Here is a 21,973-nt window from a genome sequence, read left to right on the forward strand (position 1 = left end):
GAAGTGAAACGCGAGGCTCCCTCTCTAATCCAGTGGTTGGGCTTCTCCTGGGGGCTGTGAGAGCTGCTGGTTCAAATCACCCTTTCTGCTACCCCTCGAAAGGGGTGTGCGGGAAGAGAAACCTGCTGCAGCAGCCCAGGTCTGTGTCCCGGTTGTACAGCTAGAGCGATGGAGGCTGTGCCCCTTGCATTAAAGAGCAACTGGGAAAGGTGGTTGCTATCAATGTCTCCGTAGTCCAGTGGCTTGGGGCTTTACCTGGCATGTGGATAATACAGGTTCAACTCCTTTCTCAGCTTGCTGAAAAGGGACTTGAAGAGCCGTGAGCTGTCTCCAAAGTGAACATGCAGTTGCTGAGCTAAGAGAGGTTCTCATTGACGCCTGCTGGTGGCATCTGTGTCCAATTTTTCTGCCGTAATTGTTCTATTCTTCATTACATATTCATTGGGTCGCAACTCTAGCAAGCAAGCTTGTGTGGTCTAGTGGTTTGGGGTTGTGGCTGCCCTGTGGGAAGCTGGGGTTCAAATCTCCTTTATGCTGTTTGTGACGGGATTCGAACCTTGGTCTCTTACCTGGCAAGTGAACGGCCTAAGTGCTGGGCTAGGCAGTATTCTGCCCCTGGGGCTCCCTTGCTCTTGTCTGTTGAAGCTGCTGCTCTTTCATTACATACTCATTGGGCCAAAGCCCAAACAAGCAGCCCCGTGTGGTCTAGCGGTTTGGGGTTGTGGCTGGCCTGTGGGATGCTGGGGTTCCAATCCCCTTTATGCTGCCCGAGACGGGATTCAAACCTTGGTCTCTTACCTGGCAGGTCAATGGTCTAAGTGCTGGGCCAGGAGTTATTGCAATGAGCTGGCTCTCTCAGTGTATCCTATTGAAGGGGGGGGGCCAATGTCATTAGGTAATTAAACAGTCACTGGGCAGCTCTTGCAGCATGAGTCTCTCTGTGGCCCAGTGGTTTGGCTCCTTGTCTTTAGAAGGGGGCCGGTGGGGGTTCCAATCCCCTTTATGCTGGCTGAGCCGGGATTTGAAGGGTGATTGCCTACCTCTTAACCCAACAGCCTAAGTGCCTGGCTAGGAGGTAGTGGGCTGTGGGGTCTCCCTTGGTCCTTTCTGTTGAAGGTAGGCCACATTCAGTAAATATGACATGAGAATTGGGCCAATGGCTTTGTGTGGTTCCTTCTGTAGTCCTGTGGCTTGGGTGCTTACCCCAGAACTGACAAGGTGCTGGTTCAAATCTCTCCCCTGAGATGGAAGGGGCGTCTCAATCTCTTACCGCTCAAGCATTCCACTTTAACTATATATTAACCGGAGCCAGGTAAGCTGTTGTGTCCCTCTGTGGTGCAGGGGTTAGGGTGCTTGCTTGGATTGTGAGTGACCTGGGTTCAAGTCCCTGCTCAGGAGGGCCTGTGGTGGGTGAGAGGGGCCCCTCCTGATTGAGCACAAGGTCTCTCAGAGTGTGTCTTGCTCTTTTCATTAATTTTTTGACTATCTATAAGAGCAGTAAAATTAACATTAATTAAAAGAGCAAGAGGCCCTGTGACAGGCCTCTTGCTCAGCCAGGAGGGCCCCCCTTTCACCCATCAGAGGCCCTCCTGCCCTGCAGAGCAGGGAGTTGAACCAGGGTCACTCACAATCCAAGCGAGCACCCTAACCCCCATACCGCAGAGGGACACAAAAGCTTACCTGGCTCCGGTTAATATATAGTTAAAGTGGAATGCTTGAGCGGTAAGAGATTGAGACACCCCTTCCATCTCAGGGGAGGGATTTGAACCAGCACCTTGTCAGTTGTGGGGTAAGCACCCAAGCCACAGGACTACAGAAGGAATCACACAAAGCCATTGGCCCAATTCTCATGTCATATTTACTGAATGTGGCCTACCTTCAACAGAAAGGACCAAGGGAGACCCCACAGCCCACTACCTCCTAGCCAGGCACTTAGGCTGTTGGGTTAAGAGGTAGGCAATCACCCTTCAAATCCCGGCTCAGCCAGCATAAAGGGGATTGGAACCCCCACCGGCCCCCTTCTAAAGACAAGGAGCCAAACCACTGGGCCACAGAGAGACTCATGCTGTAAGAGTTGCCTAGTGACTGTTTAATTACCTAATGACATTGGCCCCCCCTTCAATAGGATACACTGAGCGAGCCAGCCCATTGCAATACCTCCTAGCCCAGCACTTAGAGCATTGACCTACCAGGTAAGAGACCAAGGTTCGAATCCTGTCTCGGGCAGCATAAAGGGGATTGGAACCCCAGCCACCCACAGGCCAGCCACAACCCCAAACCACTAGACCACACGGGGCTGCTTGTTTGGGCTTTGGCCCAATGAGTATGTAAAGAAAGAGCAGCAGCTTCAACAGACAAGAGCAAGGGAGCCCCAGGGGCAGAATACTGCCTAGCCCAGCACTTAGGCCGTTCACTTGCCAGGTAAGAGACCAAGGTTCGAATCCCGTCTCAGGCAGCATAAAGATTTGAACCCCAGCTTCCCACAGGGCGGCCACAACCCCAAAGCACTAGACCACACAAGCTTGCTTGCTAGAGTTGCGACCCAATGAATATGTAATGAAGAATAGAACAATTACGGCAGAAAAATTGGACACAGATGCCACCAGCAGGCGTCAATGAGAACCTCTCTTAGCTCAGCAACTGCATGTTCACTTTGGAGACAGGAAACGGCTCTTCAAGTCCCTTCTCAGCAAGCTGAGGAAGGAGTTGAACCTGTATTATCCACATGCCGGGTAAAGCCCCAAGCCACTGGACTACGGAGACATTGATAGCAACCACCTTTCCCAGTTGCTCTTTAATGCAAGGGGCACAGCCTCCGTCGCTCTAGCTGTAGAACCGGGACACAGACCTGGGCTGCTGCAGCACGTTTCTCTTCCCGCACACCCCTTTCGAGGGGTAGCAGAAAGGGTGATTTGAACCAGCAGCTCTCACAGCCCCCAGGAGAAGCCCAACCACTGGATTAGAGAGGGAGCCTCGCGTTTCACCTCACCCCACCCCGGTGCTATTTAAATCAAGTAGAACAGCTTCAACAGGCACCGTTGAGCAGCCCGGGACCCATGATTGGGGCACTCCCCGGGGTGGTAGGTGAGGCCTTTTCAAATCCCTTCCCGGCAGGCCAGGGGGAAATGACGCCCGTAAGAACGGCCAGACTGGGGCCGAGCCAATGAGCCTTCCGGCCCGGTCGCCGCTCTTCCCGCGGGGGCGGATGCTTCAATGGCAATGACTGGAAGAGGGCAATGAGCCGGTGAGCTACGCCCACCCTCTGGCAGCCCTGTGGTCTCAGGACGCCCGGAGCACTGGGCTGCGTCCCTGACACTCTTGGCTAATAGCTTTGGTGGAGCTATTCTCCACAAACTCACTCATTCGTTTCCACCCTCCGCTTACAGTTTGGCCTTCACCCCGTCAACTGGCGACGAGCTCCACGGGCTGACCGTGCGTTGTGGGAAGCCGTGCGGCCTTTGGTTTGGTTTCATGTTTGGTATTCGTGTCCTCGGGTCACCCGCCTCGTGTGCTACGTGCAGGGGTAACTAAACGCGTCCTTAGTCACTTCACACCTTTTATAGAGCCCTGGCACCTCCCCGCTTCTGCATGGCTCGTCCACGCTGAAATGAGACCAGGGCCCCGTCCCGCAATCAAAGGGGAGGACCCCACCACTAGGCTGAAAGTTACATGACAGGCCTCAGCCTCCTTCCCCCTCTCTCCTCAGCTGTTTTGTGGGGCATTCGCAGGTACCGAACAAGCTCAAAAGAAACGGTTTAGTCACCTGCGGGGTTCCTGGCCGTGGCTGGCAAGAATCCTTTGGTACCGGGGAGGGGAAGACGCTGGTTCAATTTCCTTCTCCCTGCCCGATGAGGCGGGATTTCAGTAGGGCTCTGCATTGTCGCAAGTGTGAGCCCCAGGAAGGGATAGTAGGAGCTGGGTTGCTCTTTGTGGCAGCCTGAGGCTGGGCCACTTCCATTAAAGAGCAGTTGGGAAAGAGCTCTTCCCCCGAATCCCTCGGTAGTCCAGTGGTTGGGTTCTTACCCAGCCTGTGCATAATGCGGGTTCAACTCCTGTCTCAGCTTGCTGAGAAGGGACCGGAACAGCTGTCTCCAAAGTGAACGTGCAGCTGCTGGACTAAGAGGGGTTCTTATTGGGGCCTGGTGGTGGCATCTGCGTCCAATTTTTCTGCTGTAATTGTTCCATTTTCATTACATATTCATTGGGCCGCAAAACTGGCAAGCAAGCTTGTGTGGTCTAGCGGTTTGGGGTTGTGGCTGGCCTGTGGGATGCTGGGGTTCAAATCCCCTTTATGCTGCCCGAGATGGGATTCAAACCTTGGTCTTTTATCTGGCAGGTCAATGCTCTAAGTGCTGGGCTAGGAGGTAGTCCAATGGGCTGACTCCCTCAGTGTTTCCTATTGAAGGTGGGCCAATGTCAATAGGTAGTTAAACAGTCACTGGGCCACTGCTCTACCGTGAGTCTCTCTGTGGTCTGGTGGTTTGGATGCCTTTGGTTAGGAAGTGGCAGGTGCCAGTTCAAATCCCCTTTATGCTGGCTGAGACAGGATTTGAAGGGTGATTGCCTACCTCTCAACCCAATGGCCTAAGTGCCTGGCTAGTGGGCTGTGGGGTCTCCCTCGGTCCTTTCTGTTGAAGGTAGGCCACATTCAGTAAATATGACATGAGAATTGGGCCAATGGCTCTGTGTGATTCCTTCTGTAGTCCTGTGGCTTGGGCGCTTACCCCAGAACTGACAAGGTGCTGGTTCTAATCCCTCCCCTGAGATGGAAGGGGCGTCTCAATCTCTTACCGCTCAAGCGTCCCACTTTAACTATATATTAACCGGAGCAAGGGCCGCTCTCAAGTCCCTCTACGGTACAGGGGTTAGGGTGCTCGCTTGGATTGTGGGTGGCCCCGGTTCAATACCCAGCTGTGTGGGACAGGAGGGCCTCTGGTGGGTGAGAGGAAACCCCTCCTAGCTGAGCAAGAGGCCTGTCACAGGGCTTCTTGCTCTTTTAATTAAAGGGGCTTTGGCTGCTGAGCAGTAAAACCCCCTCTCTCTCTTGTCCACCGTGATCAGGATACACGCCCAGGTTGTGGCAGACCCCAGAGCACTCCCCTGCTCTTTTGAGGGGTGTGAACTGGGGGCCCCCACCTCCTGGGGGAGAGTCACTGGTGAGCGATCCCTGTCCGAATCCCCTCTCCGTCCCAAGAAGACAATGGCCTCTTGAGAAAGAGAGGGGGTGCGGACAAGGATGGCCCACCGCAAAGGACAGTCGCCTAGGAGGCAGGAAATCCCTGTGCAAATCCCTGCTGAAGAGGCAGCTGGGGGATTTGAACCAGGATTTCCCACAACCCAGGCAAGTATCCTAACCACTGGACTAGAGAGTGAGAGTTGCCAGGAGACTCGCCCAGAGCATATTTAACTAAAGTGGAAGAGCTTCAACAGGCAAGAGCAAGCCCATCACTCTTCTTGAAAGCAGAGGGCACAGGCTCCAGGGCAGACTTGAACCCCAGTCTCCCCCCAGGCTAAGCCCAGAGCCTACCCACTGGGCTACCGAGGAGACCTGAAGAAGGTGTTGACCAAAACAGCATTTAATTAAAGTGGAACAATGGTTGCACTTAAAGTACCACACAAGATCTTTTCAGGGGTGATAAGGCAAAGCACCACATTTATTGGTAATACATGGATCAATCAGCACTGGATTATAGTCATCTGATAAATATAGTCATGCAATATTACACGCATGCACTCACATACGCACACTCACACACAAGCACACTCCATCTTGTTGTTGTTACCAATTAGTTGCTCCCCTTAACTTCACTGTCCAGGTGAGTTAGATGTGGGGTGGAGCCGGGCTTCTACCCATCAAGATTGCTGCTCCCGTGTTAAGAAGACATGACCCAGGGTCCTCTGCAAGACACCTCACATTTATAGCAGCTTCCCTCTCCTGCAGATCTGTACCAGATGCAAAATCTGTATCTGTGTCCGTTGGTCCTTTGTGCTGCTCCCTTCGGGGTGTTGTCCCAATGCTGTTCAAAGAGGGCGTTTCCAAAAGAAGGCGGTTGCTTCTAACCCCAAGGCCATCAATATGTCTGCTCTTCGAGTGAGCCCACTTGACAAGTTTTATTGTTCTTGGGTCTGGCTTCCATCCCCTCTCCAACAGTTGCAGCTGTCTGGAGATGCTGCCTTCCACGCCTGGCTCATTCACACCTTGTTCATTCAACAGAGCATTTGATTTAAGGTGGGGGAGAGGGGGAGAGATCTTATTCTAGTCCTAGCAAAAAGACAGTTTTTTTACATTATACCAAGGCTCAATACCAAGTTTTCTATATAAGGATCTGATACAAAGTTGTATGAAAATAGAGGCATAATACAAAGTCATATGAAAGTTATGTAAAGATGCTTAATGTAGAGATTTATCTACACAACTTCCACAGGCAAGAGAGATGAAGCCCCCCCCATCGCTCAGGGGACACACAGCACAATTACTTTTGACATCCATCCAAAGTCCTTTCTAACACAGACACATGGGGGGATGTGAACCCCCATTACAGGCGAATCTCATCTTATGCGGGGGTTTCGTTCTGCGGTTAGCGCGTAAAGCGACTACCACGTATAGTCAAAATTACATTGAGTTGAATGGCTGGTGGAATCGCCCACACTACAGGTACAGTATTAAATGCATGCATCCGACGAAGTGGGTATTCACCCACGAAAGCTCATGCTCCAATATGTCTGTTAGTCTATAAGGTGCCACAGGACTCTTTGCTGCAGTATTAAAATTATTTTTCTCTTTTTTTTTGTTTTTGCCGACCATGTAAAGCAGAAATCGCACATGTTAAATGCGCGTAAGATGCAACAGACCTGTACACACAGCCCAAGCATGGGGCCAAACCATTGCACTACAGCAGAACTAGGTTAGGCTTTGCTCAAACACTAGTTGTTTAATATGGATCAGCTGCAACAGGCAAAAGCAGAGAGACTGCCCCTCACGCTACACCAAAGAACACACCTGGGCTGCTGGAGATGCCTCCTTACAGGGCTTGGCAACAGGCAGATTGGACGGCTCCCTCCGTCTTTCCAGTTCATGCTGATCCACTGTAACTACATATTAACTGGGACAGAGCTTCAGAGTGGGGATACATTTGTCCTGGACTCTTCTTTACCTGGCACGTCCACCCTGGGGATGGCTCTGCTCCTTAAGCCTGACCCTTGCTTTGCTCCTAGTGGCTCTGTTTAAAGAACAGACAAAACGCTGTATCGGTTCCATGCTCTGGGATGGGAGAGTCTCTCAAATCACAAGGGTGAATACTGTTGCTAATTTGGAAGCAAGACTAAAATCCTGTTACGTTTGCGGGGGGTTGGGTAAAGAATGGAAATGGAGGTCAATGGTCATCTCTGAAGCTCTGTGTAACATGAGATCAATGGAAATATTTTCATTCAAATCAGAGAAATGAGCTGTTTTCATGGCAATTTTCTTTTAAAAACAAAAAACCTCCCCCTGCCCTGTCTTACAGTCAAACACTTCAGGGTGTCCCTGCACAGGCGTGATATTGACTAGAAACAGACCATGGAAAAAAGAAACTGACTTGTGCTCCCTCTGCTCCCATACAGTAAAGACACTTCCAACAATGAGCTGGTGAGTGAGAGAATAACTTTCACAAGGCCCTGCTGTCAGTTACAACTGATGTAAGGAAACTTAGTGGGGGCTTTAGACTTTTTTTTTAAGCTCAGAGTCTCCTCTTAAATCTAATGTCCCCTGTAGCTTCTGTTCCTTGTTCCTCTCCTTCCCGTGCCTTTGCTCTTTCTGGGGGACGGAGGCAGGCTGAGATATAAGACCCCAAGCTGGTTGGAGGAGCACCGGTGTGCTCAGGCTGTGGTGTATGGATGCACTGGTGGGTGTTTGTGCCTGCAAGATCCCAGCTGTCTCACCTACCTTTCCCACAGGGAGCAGGGCCCTCTAGGCCTTTTGGAGTATTTTTCCATCCCTCTGTATGTAGGTGCATGTTGTGCTGCTGATTGCCCTGCCTCTGTGCCTCTCAGCTCTGCGCCGTCCAAAGCAGAGGGAGCCGGCTTGCGTTTCTGATTTCCTGCCTCTGGAAGGCTCTTGCTGCAGAGGACAGAGCTGGTGACTCTCTCCCAGGACCTGCACTAGATCTAGAATGGCAGGGGTATTTTAAACCCACCTCCGTTCCCATCCCCCTATAGCGATTGTCACGGGGATCAGGAAGGAATGTACCCATTGGGCAGCGGTGACCAAAGGGGTAGGTTGGTGGTAGCCAGGATGACAGAGCTGATGAGCCAACACCCTGCTCTGCTCTAGCCTCTCCTTGGAGGTCCACCCAGGCCTTTGTCCATTTGCTCCCATTACCTCGATGATCTGATAAATCCAGTCCAGGAATTCGGCCACCTTGGTGTAAACCCCAGGGTAGTTGGGTTCAGCACACCCCGTGCCCCAGCTCACGATACCCACTAGGCGCCAGGTGAGTTCATCTTGGCAAACCAGCGGCCCCCCGCTGTCTCCCTGCAAGACAGACGAGTGTCACGGTGGGGCAGGGCTTCCGTGAAGCTAGCAGGTGGGTTATGCACCGTAGGGCTGCTCCTGCCCTGTGGGCCCTGTCAGCCTTGCGAGAGGCTGAAATGCGGGAAGGGGCAGAGCTGAGCTGCCTGCTGCCGGTACGTCCCCTTGGCATGCAGATTGCTAAACCCCAGCTCTGTTACATCGCTTCAGTGCTCATGATTTTCCTCTCCCTCAGTCAGAGGATCTCAAAGCACTTTCCTGGCCATTTTCAATCCACGCACCCCGGCGACACAGCACCAGCTCTTCAAAGGCGTTTGAATAAATGGGAGTTAATCAGCAAAATACCTTTGTGAATTCTGGGCCAAATGCTGTAAAAAGAATTTATGGCACCTTAGAGACTAACACATTTATTTTGAGCATAAGCCTTTGTGGGCTACAGCCCACTTCACTGGATGCATAGACTGGAACATAGAGTGAGGAGACATATACACATGCAGAGAACATGAGAAGGTGGGAGTTGCCCCACTTTTTTTCTCCTGCTGATAATAGCTCATCTTAATTAATTAGCCTCTTAGAGTTGATAGGGCAACTCCCACTATTTCATGTTCTCTGTATGTATATATATCTCCTCACTATATGCTCCATTCTATGCATCCGATGAAGTGCCCCCGCCCTGACACCCACTGCCTCTCACTAGCTCTGCCCAGGGCACAGCACCCCCCCAACGTGCCCCTGCTCTGCCCTAAGCCCCTCCCACCTCAGCCTTCACACGCCTTGTGCTGCACGGGGCCCGAGCGTGCTCCTGCCGGGCCTTCTCCGGTGAGAGCCGAGCGCCCCCCTTCATTTACATGGGGAGCCACGTTTCCCACCCTCTTCCCCATTTTCATGTACGTGATAGACACAGTGTGGGATCCAGCCCACGGTGAGCAGCATCACGCTGCTCCTCAGTGTGGGGGAAGGACTCGATCCCTCTCGGCCTATTAACAACAGGGGTTGTTTTCTCCCTGCTCTCACCTGGCAGGCATCTACTTTCCCATCCAGGTAGCCGGCACACAGCATCCTGGGGGTGAGTTCACCAGAGTACATGCAGGAGCTGTTGCATTTCTTCGTGCTGATTAAGGGAACAATAGCTTCCTTCAGCATCTCAGCAACAGGAACTGGATGTGAGGAAAACAAACAAGAGAGACAGTTTAACCTGCAGCCCTGGTGGCTAGATGCTGGGGTCTGCACTCAAGGCACAGCGGGACATGGAGCATTACAGAGACCCTCTATCTCCAGGGCTCTGGGTGTTGGGACTGAGGAAGTGGTCATTGGAATAGCAGTGGGGATTGGGGGTATCAGCAGAGCTATGGGTGTGCAAGGAGCCGCAGGCTGCAATAGCAGCAGGGGCTGCGGGTTGGGACTGAGGACTGCAGTAGGTTTGCAGATCAGAATTCAATACTCTCCTCTAGACTCAAACATCCCCTCAGTGAGATGCAGCCTTCGCTTGTCTTTGCTTTAAAAGGGAGCTACCAGAGAGCTCTCCGTGCCTGCTGGAGCTGCTCACCGTGTTCAGGTCTGGTGTAGCCCCAGCCGGAGATCCAGCAGTGGGTGCCGTGGGGGAAATCCTGATGGTGCAGCGGTAAACACACTGCACGGACAGCATCTGGGGAGAGAGCCACGTGTTAGAGCACCGCCGGCTTGGGGCGCCCCTCCCAGCGCACGGCACAAACAAATCGAGAGCGGCTCCCAGGAGCAGCCAGCCTGGAGCGAGCAGGGGTCATCTAGTCCTGAGACGTGCAAGCGAAACACCCTTGCAGCTCTGCTCCCTCTGGCTCCAGGGACCGGATTCTCCAAAGAGCTCGGCTCCCACTGTGACCTTTACAGCCAGATCCCAGCTCTTTACAAAATCTGCCCACTTACTTCACTGCATCCGTGGGAGACAAGGTCTTGCGAGCGTTCTGTCCCATGTGCCATCAGCAGAGACCCTGGGGCTTGTCTGGGGAGTGTTTTCTCTCTGCTGCCCCCTCCCATCACAGCTGGACCAACCCCCCTACTGGCACTGCCCCTGGGATCGACACAGGCCACGGGCGTAGGAATGGGACTGTTGGTGGGTGGCTCCCTTGTGAATGAAAGCCCTGGGGCTGCTCTGGGGGGATCCCCCGCCCCCTCCAAGGGGGAGATGGCTGAAGAGAAGGGTCTCACCGGAGAAGTTCAAGGGCGCTGTGAGTTTCATCAGTGCGATGTCATAGTCGTGACTCCTGTCGTCATAGTGGGGGTGATAGATGATTTTCTCCACCGCCGCCCCGGCCTGCTGTGGGACTGACACGTGGGCGATAATCCCAGCAAAGACCAGCCAGCTGGAGACCTGTGGCCACCTGTAACTGAGCAGAGATATGGCCCACCTGTTCCTCCAGGGCTGCAGTATTGCTGGGGCGGCCAATTCCCCAGTCCCTCCCCTGCTGGGGGAACAGCCGGGCTCGGCACTAGGCCTCCGGCTGTGCCGTTCCCAGACTCACTTGTGCACGCAGTGAGCGGCCGTGACGATCCAGTCGTGCGCCACCACGGAGCCTCCGCACACGTGTCTGGAGTTGAGGTACAGGCTGACCTGCCACGGCCAGCGTCCCAACGGGGCGTCGCTTCCCCCCACGATCCGGGCTGCCCTGGAGCGCAGGCCGCACTCTGCAAAGGGGGAGTAACGTGAACCTGGTGCCCCCAAACACCACCTGAGAGTGGGGGAGGGATGGGCAGCAAAGGGTGTCCTAGAAACCTGTCCCTCTCCAGGAGCTGCGGAGCTTTGCCTTGGGGACGAAGGGAGAGAGGGAAGGTCTTTGAGCACCAAGCCTGGGGGAGACGAGCAGGAGAACAAAGAGGCAGGAACTGGGAGGAAAGAAAGGGAAAGCAGGCAGCAGAGAGGGAAGCAGCTGACAGGAGTCATTCCCCAGGTGTGCTGCCTCAGGGCTGTGAGCCCCTGCTCTGCCCAAGTCCCTGGCTCACCCCCCACAGGACATCAGGGATTCGGGGTGGCCCCAGCTTTCTCCCTTTCTTTTGCCACCTGTGCTGTTCCCCATGTGAAATAAGAGAGAGAAACCCACTCTAACCCTTTGTGTGTGCTCCGAGCTAGTTCCAGGACCTCTGTCTGCCCACCCAGTCACCTAAACGAAGTCTCCTTCCCCAGCCAGCACCACTAAACCAGAGTGGAGAGGGAGCAAGAGAGAACAGCGAGGGATGCAGGAGTCCCACCTCTCCTTCTGGGCCTTCTCTGGGCTTGCCGCTTGCCCGGCCATAGCCCTGGCTCAGGGGGAGAGTTCTGGGCCACAGCTGCCTTCCCTGACAAGAAGGGGCTGCCAAGACCATTAGGGTGTAGATACTGCGGGGGGACGGGGGCACTGATTGCACGTGCTGTTAATTACACAGTAGCTGTGCCATATGGACAGGAGGGATTTGGGAGCTGACTGTCATGTCACTGCTGCCGCTGCAAGCAGACCCCAGCTATGAAATCACACGGACAAAGGGGCTGCTCCGGGAACTTGAAAACCACCCTTTTTTTCTTGCCACTCAGCCGGCTGGGAAGCTAAATCTTCCTCCCACCCAGACCAGCTGGTTTGTGCTGCCTTGTTACTGCATGGTCGCTCAAGAGGGCTGGAGCTGCCTCGCTGAGTAACGCTGCTGCTCGCAGACCACCCAACACTGGGGCTGCTGGATGGGTGAAGAACGACACAGGCTTTGCAAACGAACACCAGGGCCATGCTGAGCGCAGGGCGCTCGGTGTCTAGCTGACCTGGGGCTTGTGCTAATGAACAGAGGGTCTATAAGAGCACCGAGAATGCAAGAGACACCAGTGCAATATGAGGACAGGGGAAAGCACTTACCGGAGCACTTCAGAGCCACAATTCGCCCTGAAGCACAGCTGCTCCTGCACAAGAATAAAATCAGGGTTTGAAATAAAGCTCTCCCAGAACTCTGCAGCCAGGAAACACAGAGATGGCCCATCACGGGGTTCTATGGCAGCTCCCCTAGGAATGGCGACCGGCCAGATGCACCCAGGATGCCCAGAAAGTGGATTCTGATAGGAATAATCATCGCGCCCACAGAAGGCTTTTCTCCTTCCCAGCACTTTGCAAACACGAGCTGGTGCAGGGCAGAAAGCTCACGTGTGCAACGACCCAGGTTGTGTTGCTGCAGCAGCAAAGCAGAGTTGTTCTAAGAGGGCTAGTGGGCCTGCCTGAAGGTCGGGAAGTCAGCTACCCTGTTGGCACTGAGGGGATCTCTGCTCTGCAATCAGAGGTGTGATTGCAGCATGTGTAGACATACCCCAGTGCCCAGCTCAGGTACCATTAGCCTTGAAACACAGACTGTCTGGGACCCAGGGTCATTATTCTGGTGGCTAGGCTGTGCTGAAGTCCGCGCCGCCAAAGCTTTGCTGCTATAGGTACTCGCACTAGCTAGATCGAAGCTAGCTCGGATATGCCCACACGTGCTGAGTGCAGTGCAGACATCCCCACTGCGGAAGCATCAAGCTGGCTTAGGTCCTATTTTATGGAATGACCGAAGCACCGAACACCGTGACCCTCCCGGCAGTTGTGGCTCCTGCCCGTGCACTCGCTGTGCTATTTGTGTTCCCATTTGGAGTCATTTGGTTGCCAGCTCAGATATTCTCCCTCCCTTCGTATTTGCTGATCAGAGTCAATGCCAGCCCTGCAGAGCCTGGCAGTCACCTCCAGAAACATGGAGACTTTTTCTCAGACAATATAACAGTGAAGGGACCTTCTGTTCAGTCCCCCCAATGCCGGTCCTTCTCTCCCCAGCTCCGTCACCCACCTGACCTGCCACACGTCTTCAATGCTGCTCTTCTGGTTGGGCACAATCTGAACAAACTCTTGCGTATCGTTCACCTTGACATCTGTCAGGTTCACTCCTTTGTGGTGGGCGAGTCTGCAGAAGCAACAGCAAATGTCATCACCTAAACACAGAGAGAGATCTGAGAGCTCACCCACATGACAGCGTTCTTATGGTCACTTCCTTCCTCTCTTCTGCATAGAACCATTGTACTCTAGTTTATACATGCTAATTCTGGCCACATGCTCACAAGAGATGAAAGGGTTAAATATAATAGCCGTCACCCACTGGGAGGACTAAACCTTTACCCTGCCATGTTTCATGGAATCACAGTGCTTAACCAGGACCAAGTACAGACACACAAAAACAGGCTTCCACGCGCACTACTTGAGTTCCAGTTTTGTCTCTCTCATTTACCAGGGGCAATGCCCTGTCTGGAACTGTACAGCACACAGGGACATCTAGTGGCTAAATAATAATACTGCAAATGAACATCCCCCAGCCCTTAATTTACACTCTAACTCCAAAATCAGGAAATAGGTTTGTTTGCATCACTAAAGTATCTTTTCAGATGCTACCATCCCTTTGCTAGCCTTGCAATGTCGACAGCGTGTGAGTACAACAGGAGAAAGTAACAATACCGTGTCCTTCGCTGACACCTTCCAAGTGAGGATCTCAAAACACGCTCCAAACATGAACCAGTTCATCCTCACCTGGGAAACAGGTGACTATTATGATCCTTGTTTGAAAGGTGGGGGAAATGAGGCACAGAGAATAGAGGTCACAAGGGAGTAGAGGAGGTACAGTTAGAACCCAGGAGTCCTGCTTCTCATTTATGCCAGAAAACCATCCTCCTCATCTCTATGGTGATGTTCAGGGGAAATGCACAGCCACAGAACAGCTGTGGAGAGGAGAACAGTGACATGATATCTGGGAGTGACTCTATAGACAGGGATGATATAAGGGCTTAACCCAACTTCCAGGGAAGCCAATGGAAAGATAATTCCACAGTCCATGATTCTGTAAGTTTGGGAAACTCCTATAAAAGTCTCAGGAAATAAACCCAAGCTACAGGACATCTAGCGTGTGTCAAAAAATGCAAATAGTTTCTCCACCCCCAGGAAATTCTTTCATTTAAAAAAATATATCGGGTGAAAAAATTTAAATTTTGCAGAGAAAATTCCAACCCCCAAATGGTTTGATTTGGGGGTTTCCTCCCTTTTCCAATGGCAAAATACAAAAAGGGTGAGAAATAGGACTAGCAGAATGAGAGAGATTCTAGAAGAGATGGGAGAGATTCCAGAAGACTGGAAAAGGGCAAATATAGTGCCCATCTACAAAAAGGGAAATAAAACCAACCCAGGAAACTACAGACCAGTTAGTTTAACTTCTGTGCCAGGGAAGATAATGGAGCAAGTAATTAAGGAAATCATCTGCAAACCTTTGGAAGGTGGTAAGGTGGTAGGGAATAGCCAGCATGGATTTGTAAAGAACAAATCATGTCAAACCAATCTGATAGCTTTCTTTGATAGGATAACGAGTCTTGTGGATAAGGGAGAAGCAGTGGATGTGATATACCTAGACTTTAGTAAGGCATTTGATACGGTCTAGCATGATATTCTTATCGATAAACTAGGCAAATACAACTTAGATGGGGCTTCTATAAGGTGGGTGCATAACTGGCTGGATAACCGTACTCAGAGAGTAGTTATTAATGGTTCCCAATCCTGCTGGAAAGGTATAACAAGTGGGGTTCCACAGGGGTCTGTTTTGGGACCGGCTCTGTTCAATATCTTCATCAATGACTTAGATATTGGCATAGAAACTACGCTTATTAAGTTTGCAGATGATACCAAACTGGAAGGGATTGCAACTGCTTTGGAGGACAGGGTCATAATTCAAAATGATCTGGACAAATTGGAGAAATGGTCTGAGGTAAACAGGATGAAGTTTAACAAAGACAAATGCAAAGTGCTCCACTTAGGAAGGAACAATCAGTTTCACACATACAAAATGGGAAGAGACTGTCTAGGAAGGAGTACGGCAGAAAGGGATCTAGGGCTTATAGTGGACCACAAGCTAAATATGAGCCAACAGTGTGATGCTGTTGCAAAAAAAGCAAACGTGATTCTGGGATGCATTAACAGGTGTGTTGTGAGCAAGACGAGAAGTCATTCTTCCGCTCTGCTCTGCGCTGGTCAGGCCTCAGCTGGAGTATTGTGTCCCGTTCTGGGCACCGCATTTCAAGAAAGATGTGGAGAAATTGGAGAGGGTCCAGAGAAGAGCAACAAGAATGATTAAAGGTCTAGAGAACATGACCTATGAAGGAAGGCTGAAAGAATTGGGTTTGTTTAGTTTGGAAAAGAGAAGACTGAGAGGGGACATGAGAGCAGTTTTCAGGTATCTAAAAAGGTGTCATCAGGAGGAGGGAGAAAACTTGTTCACCTTAGCCTCTAAGGATAGAACAAGAAGCAATGGGCTTAAAGTGCAGCAAGGGAGGTTTAGGTTGGACATTAGGAAAAAGTTCCTACCTGTCAGTGTGGTTAAACACTGGAATAAATTGCCTAGGGAGGTTGTGGAATCTCCATCTCTGGAGATATTTAAGAGTAGGTTAGATAAATGTCTATCAGGGATGGTCTAGACAGTATTTGGTCCTGCCATGAGGGAAGAGGACTGGATTCGATGACCTCTCGAGGTCCCTTCCAGTCCTAGAGTCTATGAATCTATGAATGGGACCCCATTTCAGCTGAATCTAGGCCCCAAATAAATATCAGTAACTCTACGGTCCCTGGCTCCCAGTCCTGTGCTCTGATCACATTACTTCTGCAATATCTTCATCAAAATGGCAAATCAAAGACCTGTACCTGAGACTGGCCGACTAGGTCTATGCTGAGAGGAGCATCACTTACTGGAGGTATCCCAGCTGCCTACAGATCAGAGTCCCCAGGGAGAGATTCCACCGCTCGTGACATGCCAGGAGCCAGCCGGGCCTGCCTTCCACCTGCACTTCCAACAAGAAGTTTCCCGTGTTTATTCTGAAAGATACTAAAACCATTTTATTAAAAACGTCCTGCAAGTTTCCTTGCGACCAGCTCTTTGCAAAGGCCGAAGCTAAACACAGTAAAGTCCCAGTGACTAAGGAGGGATGAACCCATCCCCAAATCTGGCTCTGCAGAGTGCCCCAGAAAACCTTTGGGCCTATTGCAAACCACTCCTGGATCTTTCCATGTGTTCCCCGGGCTCAGGGGGTGGCACTGCTGGGTACTGGCAAAGCATTCTGGGTAGTGCTGTGCAGAGGGCTCTAGCAAGCTTCCCCTTTGCTTCAGAATCACTCCAGTGTCACAAAAAGAAAGAACTTTGGGGACTGGGTTTAAAGGCAGAAGCTGAGCAGGGCGTGTTTGAGTGAAAGAAAAGCTGCAAAATGAGTTAGAGGCTGAATCCGAGACACTTACTGCTCACATAGCACTTCCCAGTCAGAGATCCCTAAGCACTTTAAATAGCACCATTAACACTATCCCCATTGCAGAGGCAGGCCCAGCTTGGTGTCACAGAGCGATCGTGGTAGAGGCAAGCGTGGAACCTGCTGCCTGTCCTACACCCTGTCCAATGAACCACACAGTCTCCTGCATTCAACAAGCAATTAGTATCTCAGGGACTTGATTAAAACTCCATTGCTGTACAGTGGTGACTTTGTGAGACGCCCCATCCCAAGGACTAGCTTCCCGTGGGATTAACACAGTGGGTGTGAGGGTCGGAAAAGGGGGAACCAGGGGAGAACAGGAAGTGAGACATGTTTGGAGCACTGGTGCCCCTGCGCTGAACACCTGGCGCGTAAGAGGTTGTTGTCACCTCGCCTGTGCTTGCAAGAGGGGAACCCCCCCAGCCGCATGGGGCCCAGACACAGTGATCTGTGGCGACCTCAGGAGATGGGTGCGGAGGCTAACGCTGAGCCCCAGGCAGCAGGGGGTGCGGGAAAGTCATTTACACCATCCTTGGCGTCGCTGCTGAATTTGAACCACAGCAAACAATCTGCTCAGCCCCCACTTTAGGGGGGGTCAGTAAGGAGGAGTCCAGCTCCGTGCTCCTCTGCTCAGAACAGAGACAGAGCTCCCCCTCCTCTCCCTGGCTTGGGTAAACAGCACTTCCCCCCCCCACCCCACCCCCACACGGCTCCTCCGCCTCCTGCTTCGCTCCCCTTTAACCACTGGGCTCAGCTGTCAAGTTGCCACTGTGATGCCACAGCCCCCGAGATTGCAAACATCCTCCAGGGAGGGAAGAGGCTTTTTACTGCAAAACTGAAGGAGAAAAACAGCACGTGGGGGAACTTTCTGGTCTGTGACAACGAGAAAGGGGCAGGCAAAGGCACAGAGACAGCATCATTCTTTGCTTTGCCTTTGACCTCGAGGAGAGGAAATCTCCTTGCTCTTAGGTCAGGATGGATCCCAGGGGGTTTCCACAGATCGCTGTGAGTGGAAGGTCCAGCTGAAGGCTCTAGGTGACACATCCTCTCCACAGGGATCCTGGCCGCGAGGCGAGAAGGGGCCTGGGGAGTAAAGATCTCAAACCTCTCCTGGGAGCCGTGGTGATGACGGGCTCATCTTCCCCGGCGTCTGTGCAGGTCGGGATCGACTCCATGTCCTGCAGGGGGCTGGGATCCTGGTCCGACAGGGGCGCTGTCAGGAATTTCACTTCAGGAGGAAGCGCAGGGGACTGAGATGTGATTGAACCGTCTAGACAAGACCCCAGAACACACGCCGTGGGGAACAACCCTGCACTGGCCCCGAGGGGGTGATATACCCTTAGCTGAAGTCAACAGAGAGATTCCAGTTATTATGAGGCTGATCTATTATTTGCACTACAGTAGCACTTGGATCAGACCCCCACTGTGCACGGTGCTGTACAAACGCACAGCGAGAGATGGTCCCTGCCCCGAAGAGCTTACATTGAACCAGACACGAGAGACGCAGGGTGAGAGGGGAAACAGGCTCCGAGAGGGGAAGGAACTTGCCCAGGGTCACGCAGCACATCATGGCAGACCAGGACTAGAACCCATTCCAGTGCCTGCTGCACTGTGCTGCCTCCGGTACTCTCGCTTCCTGGGCTTTGCAGCTGGGCTTTCCCACGCCTGGTGTCTGTGGTCCTGGGACCCTGGTGACAATTCGCTCCATCACTTGCATGACCCCAAAGCCCTGCTCTCCATTTCAGCCACTGGTCTAAGGCCGGTTTTGAGAGAGGTGAGGAATCCCCCAGGAGATACAGACCTAGAAGCCACATCCCGACGGCCGCCCCTGCCAGCAGCCCAATGGCCCCAAGCAGCAGGAGGCATTTCTTGATGGGGCAGAGGTTTTCCAGGGACGTGTTGGAAGAATCTTTAAAAAAAACAGAGAGAAGGGGAGAGAGGTTAGATACTGAACAAGTTCTGGGTCTTATTGTTTTCTCCTCTGTGGCACAGTCTGGGCCCTGTAGTAAGACGAGGCCCTGAAACATAAACTCTTGTGTCAGAGGCCTAGTCTGAGGCCTGAAGCCTGAACCAAAGTACTTCCAGGCATTGCTAAGCAAAAGCAGGGCTGTGAGCCAGAGGCAGGCCCCACTCACAGAAGTAGTGAGAAGAGGAACTTGTGCCGAGAAGACATCAGGACACTCCACAGACATAACAAGCAACAGGCAGGAGCATCTTAAAGACAGGTCAGCATGATGGATAGATCTACTTCTCTGGAACAACATGATCAAAGGGGAGACAGCCCCTAATGAGTCAAGGGGCTGTACCTCAATATGTCAGGAGGGATGAGTAATCTGTCCTGTAACTGTATAAAATTAGGTCCTGGAGTGCGCATCTTTCTCCAGCCTAGGGGGCAGTGGAAAGTCCCGCCACTGACTGAGCTGTGTCCATTGCCCGGGGGTACATATTCATAGTATGTCCTGTAGAGTCTATAGAGAACTATTACTGTGCTTTGTTTGACAATAAACCTGGCTCGGGTTCCTTTGTACCTTAGTAGAGTCTGTGGTCTTTGGGGGTTCTCTCGGGGTCTGCTGTGTCAGCGATCTGCACAGAGCCGGGGCAGCACACAGAGGGAACACACACACAGCCAACTCTTATCATCCTCGAGCAAGAGCAGAGCACCACACCGGTAGCTACTGACAACAGGCCCCATCTTGCCCCTTGTAAACTCCCTAGCTCACCACAAACTCTCTTCTCTTCCTGTGATAAGCCCAGGAGTCCGCCATGCACCAAGGTTAGTGCCCAGGAGGGGGCACTGGGTCTCAGTCCCTAACAAGACTCCCCAGAGTCAGGAGCGGCTCTAGGTATTTTTCCGCTCCAAACACGGCAGGCAGGCTGCCTTCAGCGGCTTGCTTGCAGGAGGTCTACCGAAGCCGCGGGACCAGCGGACCCTCCGCAGGGGCATTCCGCTGAACACAACCTGCCTGCTGCCCTCGCGGCGACCGGCAGAGCGCCCCCCGTGGCTTGCCACCCCAGGCACGCGCTTGGCGTGCTGGTGCCTGGAGCCGCCCCTGCCCAGGGTGCAAACATGAGAACTAAGGAGGGAACCTTCCCCTGTACATCTTCCATCTGGCCAGAAAACACAGTCAAAGGCACAGGAGCAGCAGGCTCCTTTCAATTAAAGAAGCCAGGCTAGCGGGACCAGGCAACCTACCTACTCTACTAATAGCTGGCTGTGTCTCTGGAGAGGCAACATCTGCAGTATCTACAGATCACAAGGGAGGCTCTGAGTCATTTACATGAGCTCAAGATGTGGTGCTTCAGGCGCACTGGAGAGCCGTCCCACTTGGCTGCATTTAGCAATGCAGAGTAGACTGGCTGGTTGGACACCTCCGACAAGGGGCAATTCCCAGTGACCTTTTCCAGGGGCAGGTGACGGTAACAACCTGCACAGCTACTCCAGCACCCTCCATGCAGGACTCTCTAGGCCCTGGACACTCGGGGTTGCTGGAGTGGGGGAGGAGTGGACAGATTTTTCAGGTTCGGGGAGGTGGGGAGAGGGTATTTTTCTTTCCAAAGGGAGGTGAGGGTTAGGGTTAGAAATGGCAAAGAAAGCGCCTGTTCTGGGGTGAGCACGAGGGACAGTTGCCAGCGATTCCCCTCAGTGTGGGATTCCCACGTGAGGACCCCCAGTCTCTGACAGCTCATCTCCTAGGCAAGGTCAATGCAGCCACCTTGATGTGAGCAGATGTTGTGGGGTCGCCAGTCCTGGCTTGATCTGTATCCTGTGGGTGCCAGGCGAAGCAGAGAAACCCCTTACGCCTCATGCTGCCTCAGCTGCCCCACCCCCATGAATAACTCACCATGTCCTGCTGAGGTCTGTATCCTTCCCACTTCTCCTCTTGGCCCCGCTGTCTTGGCCCCCTGGCTTTGGCCAGCATCCCAAGGGCTATGAAGGTCAATGGGGAACTGGGCAACTGATCCAAGACTCTAGAGGGAAAGAAACAAAGATCTGTACAAATCTGGGGCCACAGGGAAGGAATCAGGGGAATGGTCCAAATGCACTGGCGGAGGTGGTTCATGGCCCAGTCACTCATACTGGGCCCAGATCTGAAAATCCACTTGGCTAGATAGATAAATAGCCAGTGCACTCTCTGCCTCCGTCCAACCAACTGCAACGTCCCTATCCTGCAGGCACCAGTGTCCAACTGTCCAGTGGTCAATGAAAACCTCACAATACCCCTTAGAGAGGGGATCCTAGTGGGCAAGCTCAGAGAGGGAGTTCCACCGTGGGGCTCTGAACTGAGAAGATGGACCCCTGGCTCAAGAGTTGGGATCCGGTCCCAGCTCAGCCCCGGGGGAGAGGCACAAAGCCAGAGCAGTTTGGGAACAGGCATTCCCTTTCTTCTCAGTGGAAGCCTGAGATATGGGGGGTGGGATCCCAGGTCCTAGGGGGCAGGGTGGGAGAACAGAGCACTCCCCTGGCAGCCCTGTGTGGGCTGGGTACAGCTGGTCAATTCACAGGGGGACTCTCTCGGGGGAAATTCAAAAGCAACAAAACATTTTCATTTTGTTTAAAAAATGTTCATCCAATGTTTTCAGGTTTGTTTGTTTGTTTGTTTTTTTAAATGAAACTACATTAACCCCTTGGGGAGGAAAATGGGAAAACAAAACAACTACCCTGCCCTGAGCACTGAAAACAAACTAGGTTTTCTTCAAAAACAGATTTTGATCAAAACAAAGTGTTTCCATGAAAATGCTCATTTTGCTTAAAAAATGTTTTCATGAAATGTTCTCCACCAACTGCAGTGCTGGAGAGCCCAAGGCTGCCCTCTAGGAGCGGTGCGACAGGCCCCTCAAAGCTCTGTAAGAAGCGCTAAGAAAGAAAACAAGGTATTTTATCCAGCAATCCGAGTGGGGCACTTTCTGCCCGTGCGCACGCACACACACACATGCACACACACAAATCTGATGCGGGCTGAAGAACCCAACGTTCAGTTTCTTAGCTTTCCGTTTCCTCCTTCAGTCACAGGCTCTTCACTAGTTTCCAACCCACAATACCTCCCTCCCATTCGCTGGGACGGTGGGATGCAAATGTTCGAGCGTATTAGATCCTCTAGCGCAGAGGTTCTCAACCAGGTGTCCAAGGCCTCCTGTGGGGGCCACAAGCCGGATTCAGGGGGTCTGTCAAAATAAACCAGAGCTGG

At 52.5% G+C, this 21,973-nt stretch overlaps 1 protein-coding gene across 2 annotated transcripts in view; it reads right to left on the reverse strand.

Moving 5' to 3' along the window:
* Positions 1-6,801: 6,801 nt before the first annotated feature.
* Positions 6,802-21,973, reverse strand: part of LOC123354967 (transmembrane protease serine 5-like) — a 36,003-nt gene continuing 20,831 nt past the window's right edge. The window contains exons 4-16 of one of the 2 annotated variants that reach the window (XM_044997385.1): positions 20,630-20,756; positions 18,589-18,696; positions 17,893-18,015; positions 16,237-16,372; positions 13,310-13,423; positions 12,361-12,404; positions 11,008-11,170; positions 10,694-10,872; positions 10,056-10,154; positions 9,524-9,666; positions 8,360-8,512; positions 7,925-8,098; positions 6,802-7,220 (exon numbers count right to left, since the gene is read on the reverse strand). In XM_044997385.1, the coding sequence (XP_044853320.1) occupies positions 7,949-8,098; positions 8,360-8,512; positions 9,524-9,666; positions 10,056-10,154; positions 10,694-10,872; positions 11,008-11,170; positions 12,361-12,404; positions 13,310-13,423; positions 16,237-16,372; positions 17,893-18,015; positions 18,589-18,601 (1,317 nt within the window). In that variant the 5' untranslated portion in view covers positions 18,602-18,696; positions 20,630-20,756 and the 3' untranslated portion in view covers positions 6,802-7,220; positions 7,925-7,948. Of the gene's footprint in view, positions 7,221-7,924; positions 8,099-8,359; positions 8,513-9,523; positions 9,667-10,055; positions 10,155-10,693; positions 10,873-11,007; positions 11,171-12,360; positions 12,405-13,309; positions 13,424-16,236; positions 16,373-17,892; positions 18,016-18,588; positions 18,697-20,629; positions 20,757-21,973 lie in introns of those variants that run through there. The other variant, XM_044997386.1, reaches the window with a different exon arrangement.

Source organism: Mauremys mutica, chromosome 22, assembly GCF_020497125.1.
Source record: "Mauremys mutica isolate MM-2020 ecotype Southern chromosome 22, ASM2049712v1, whole genome shotgun sequence".
NCBI lineage: Eukaryota > Metazoa > Chordata > Testudines > Geoemydidae > Mauremys > Mauremys mutica.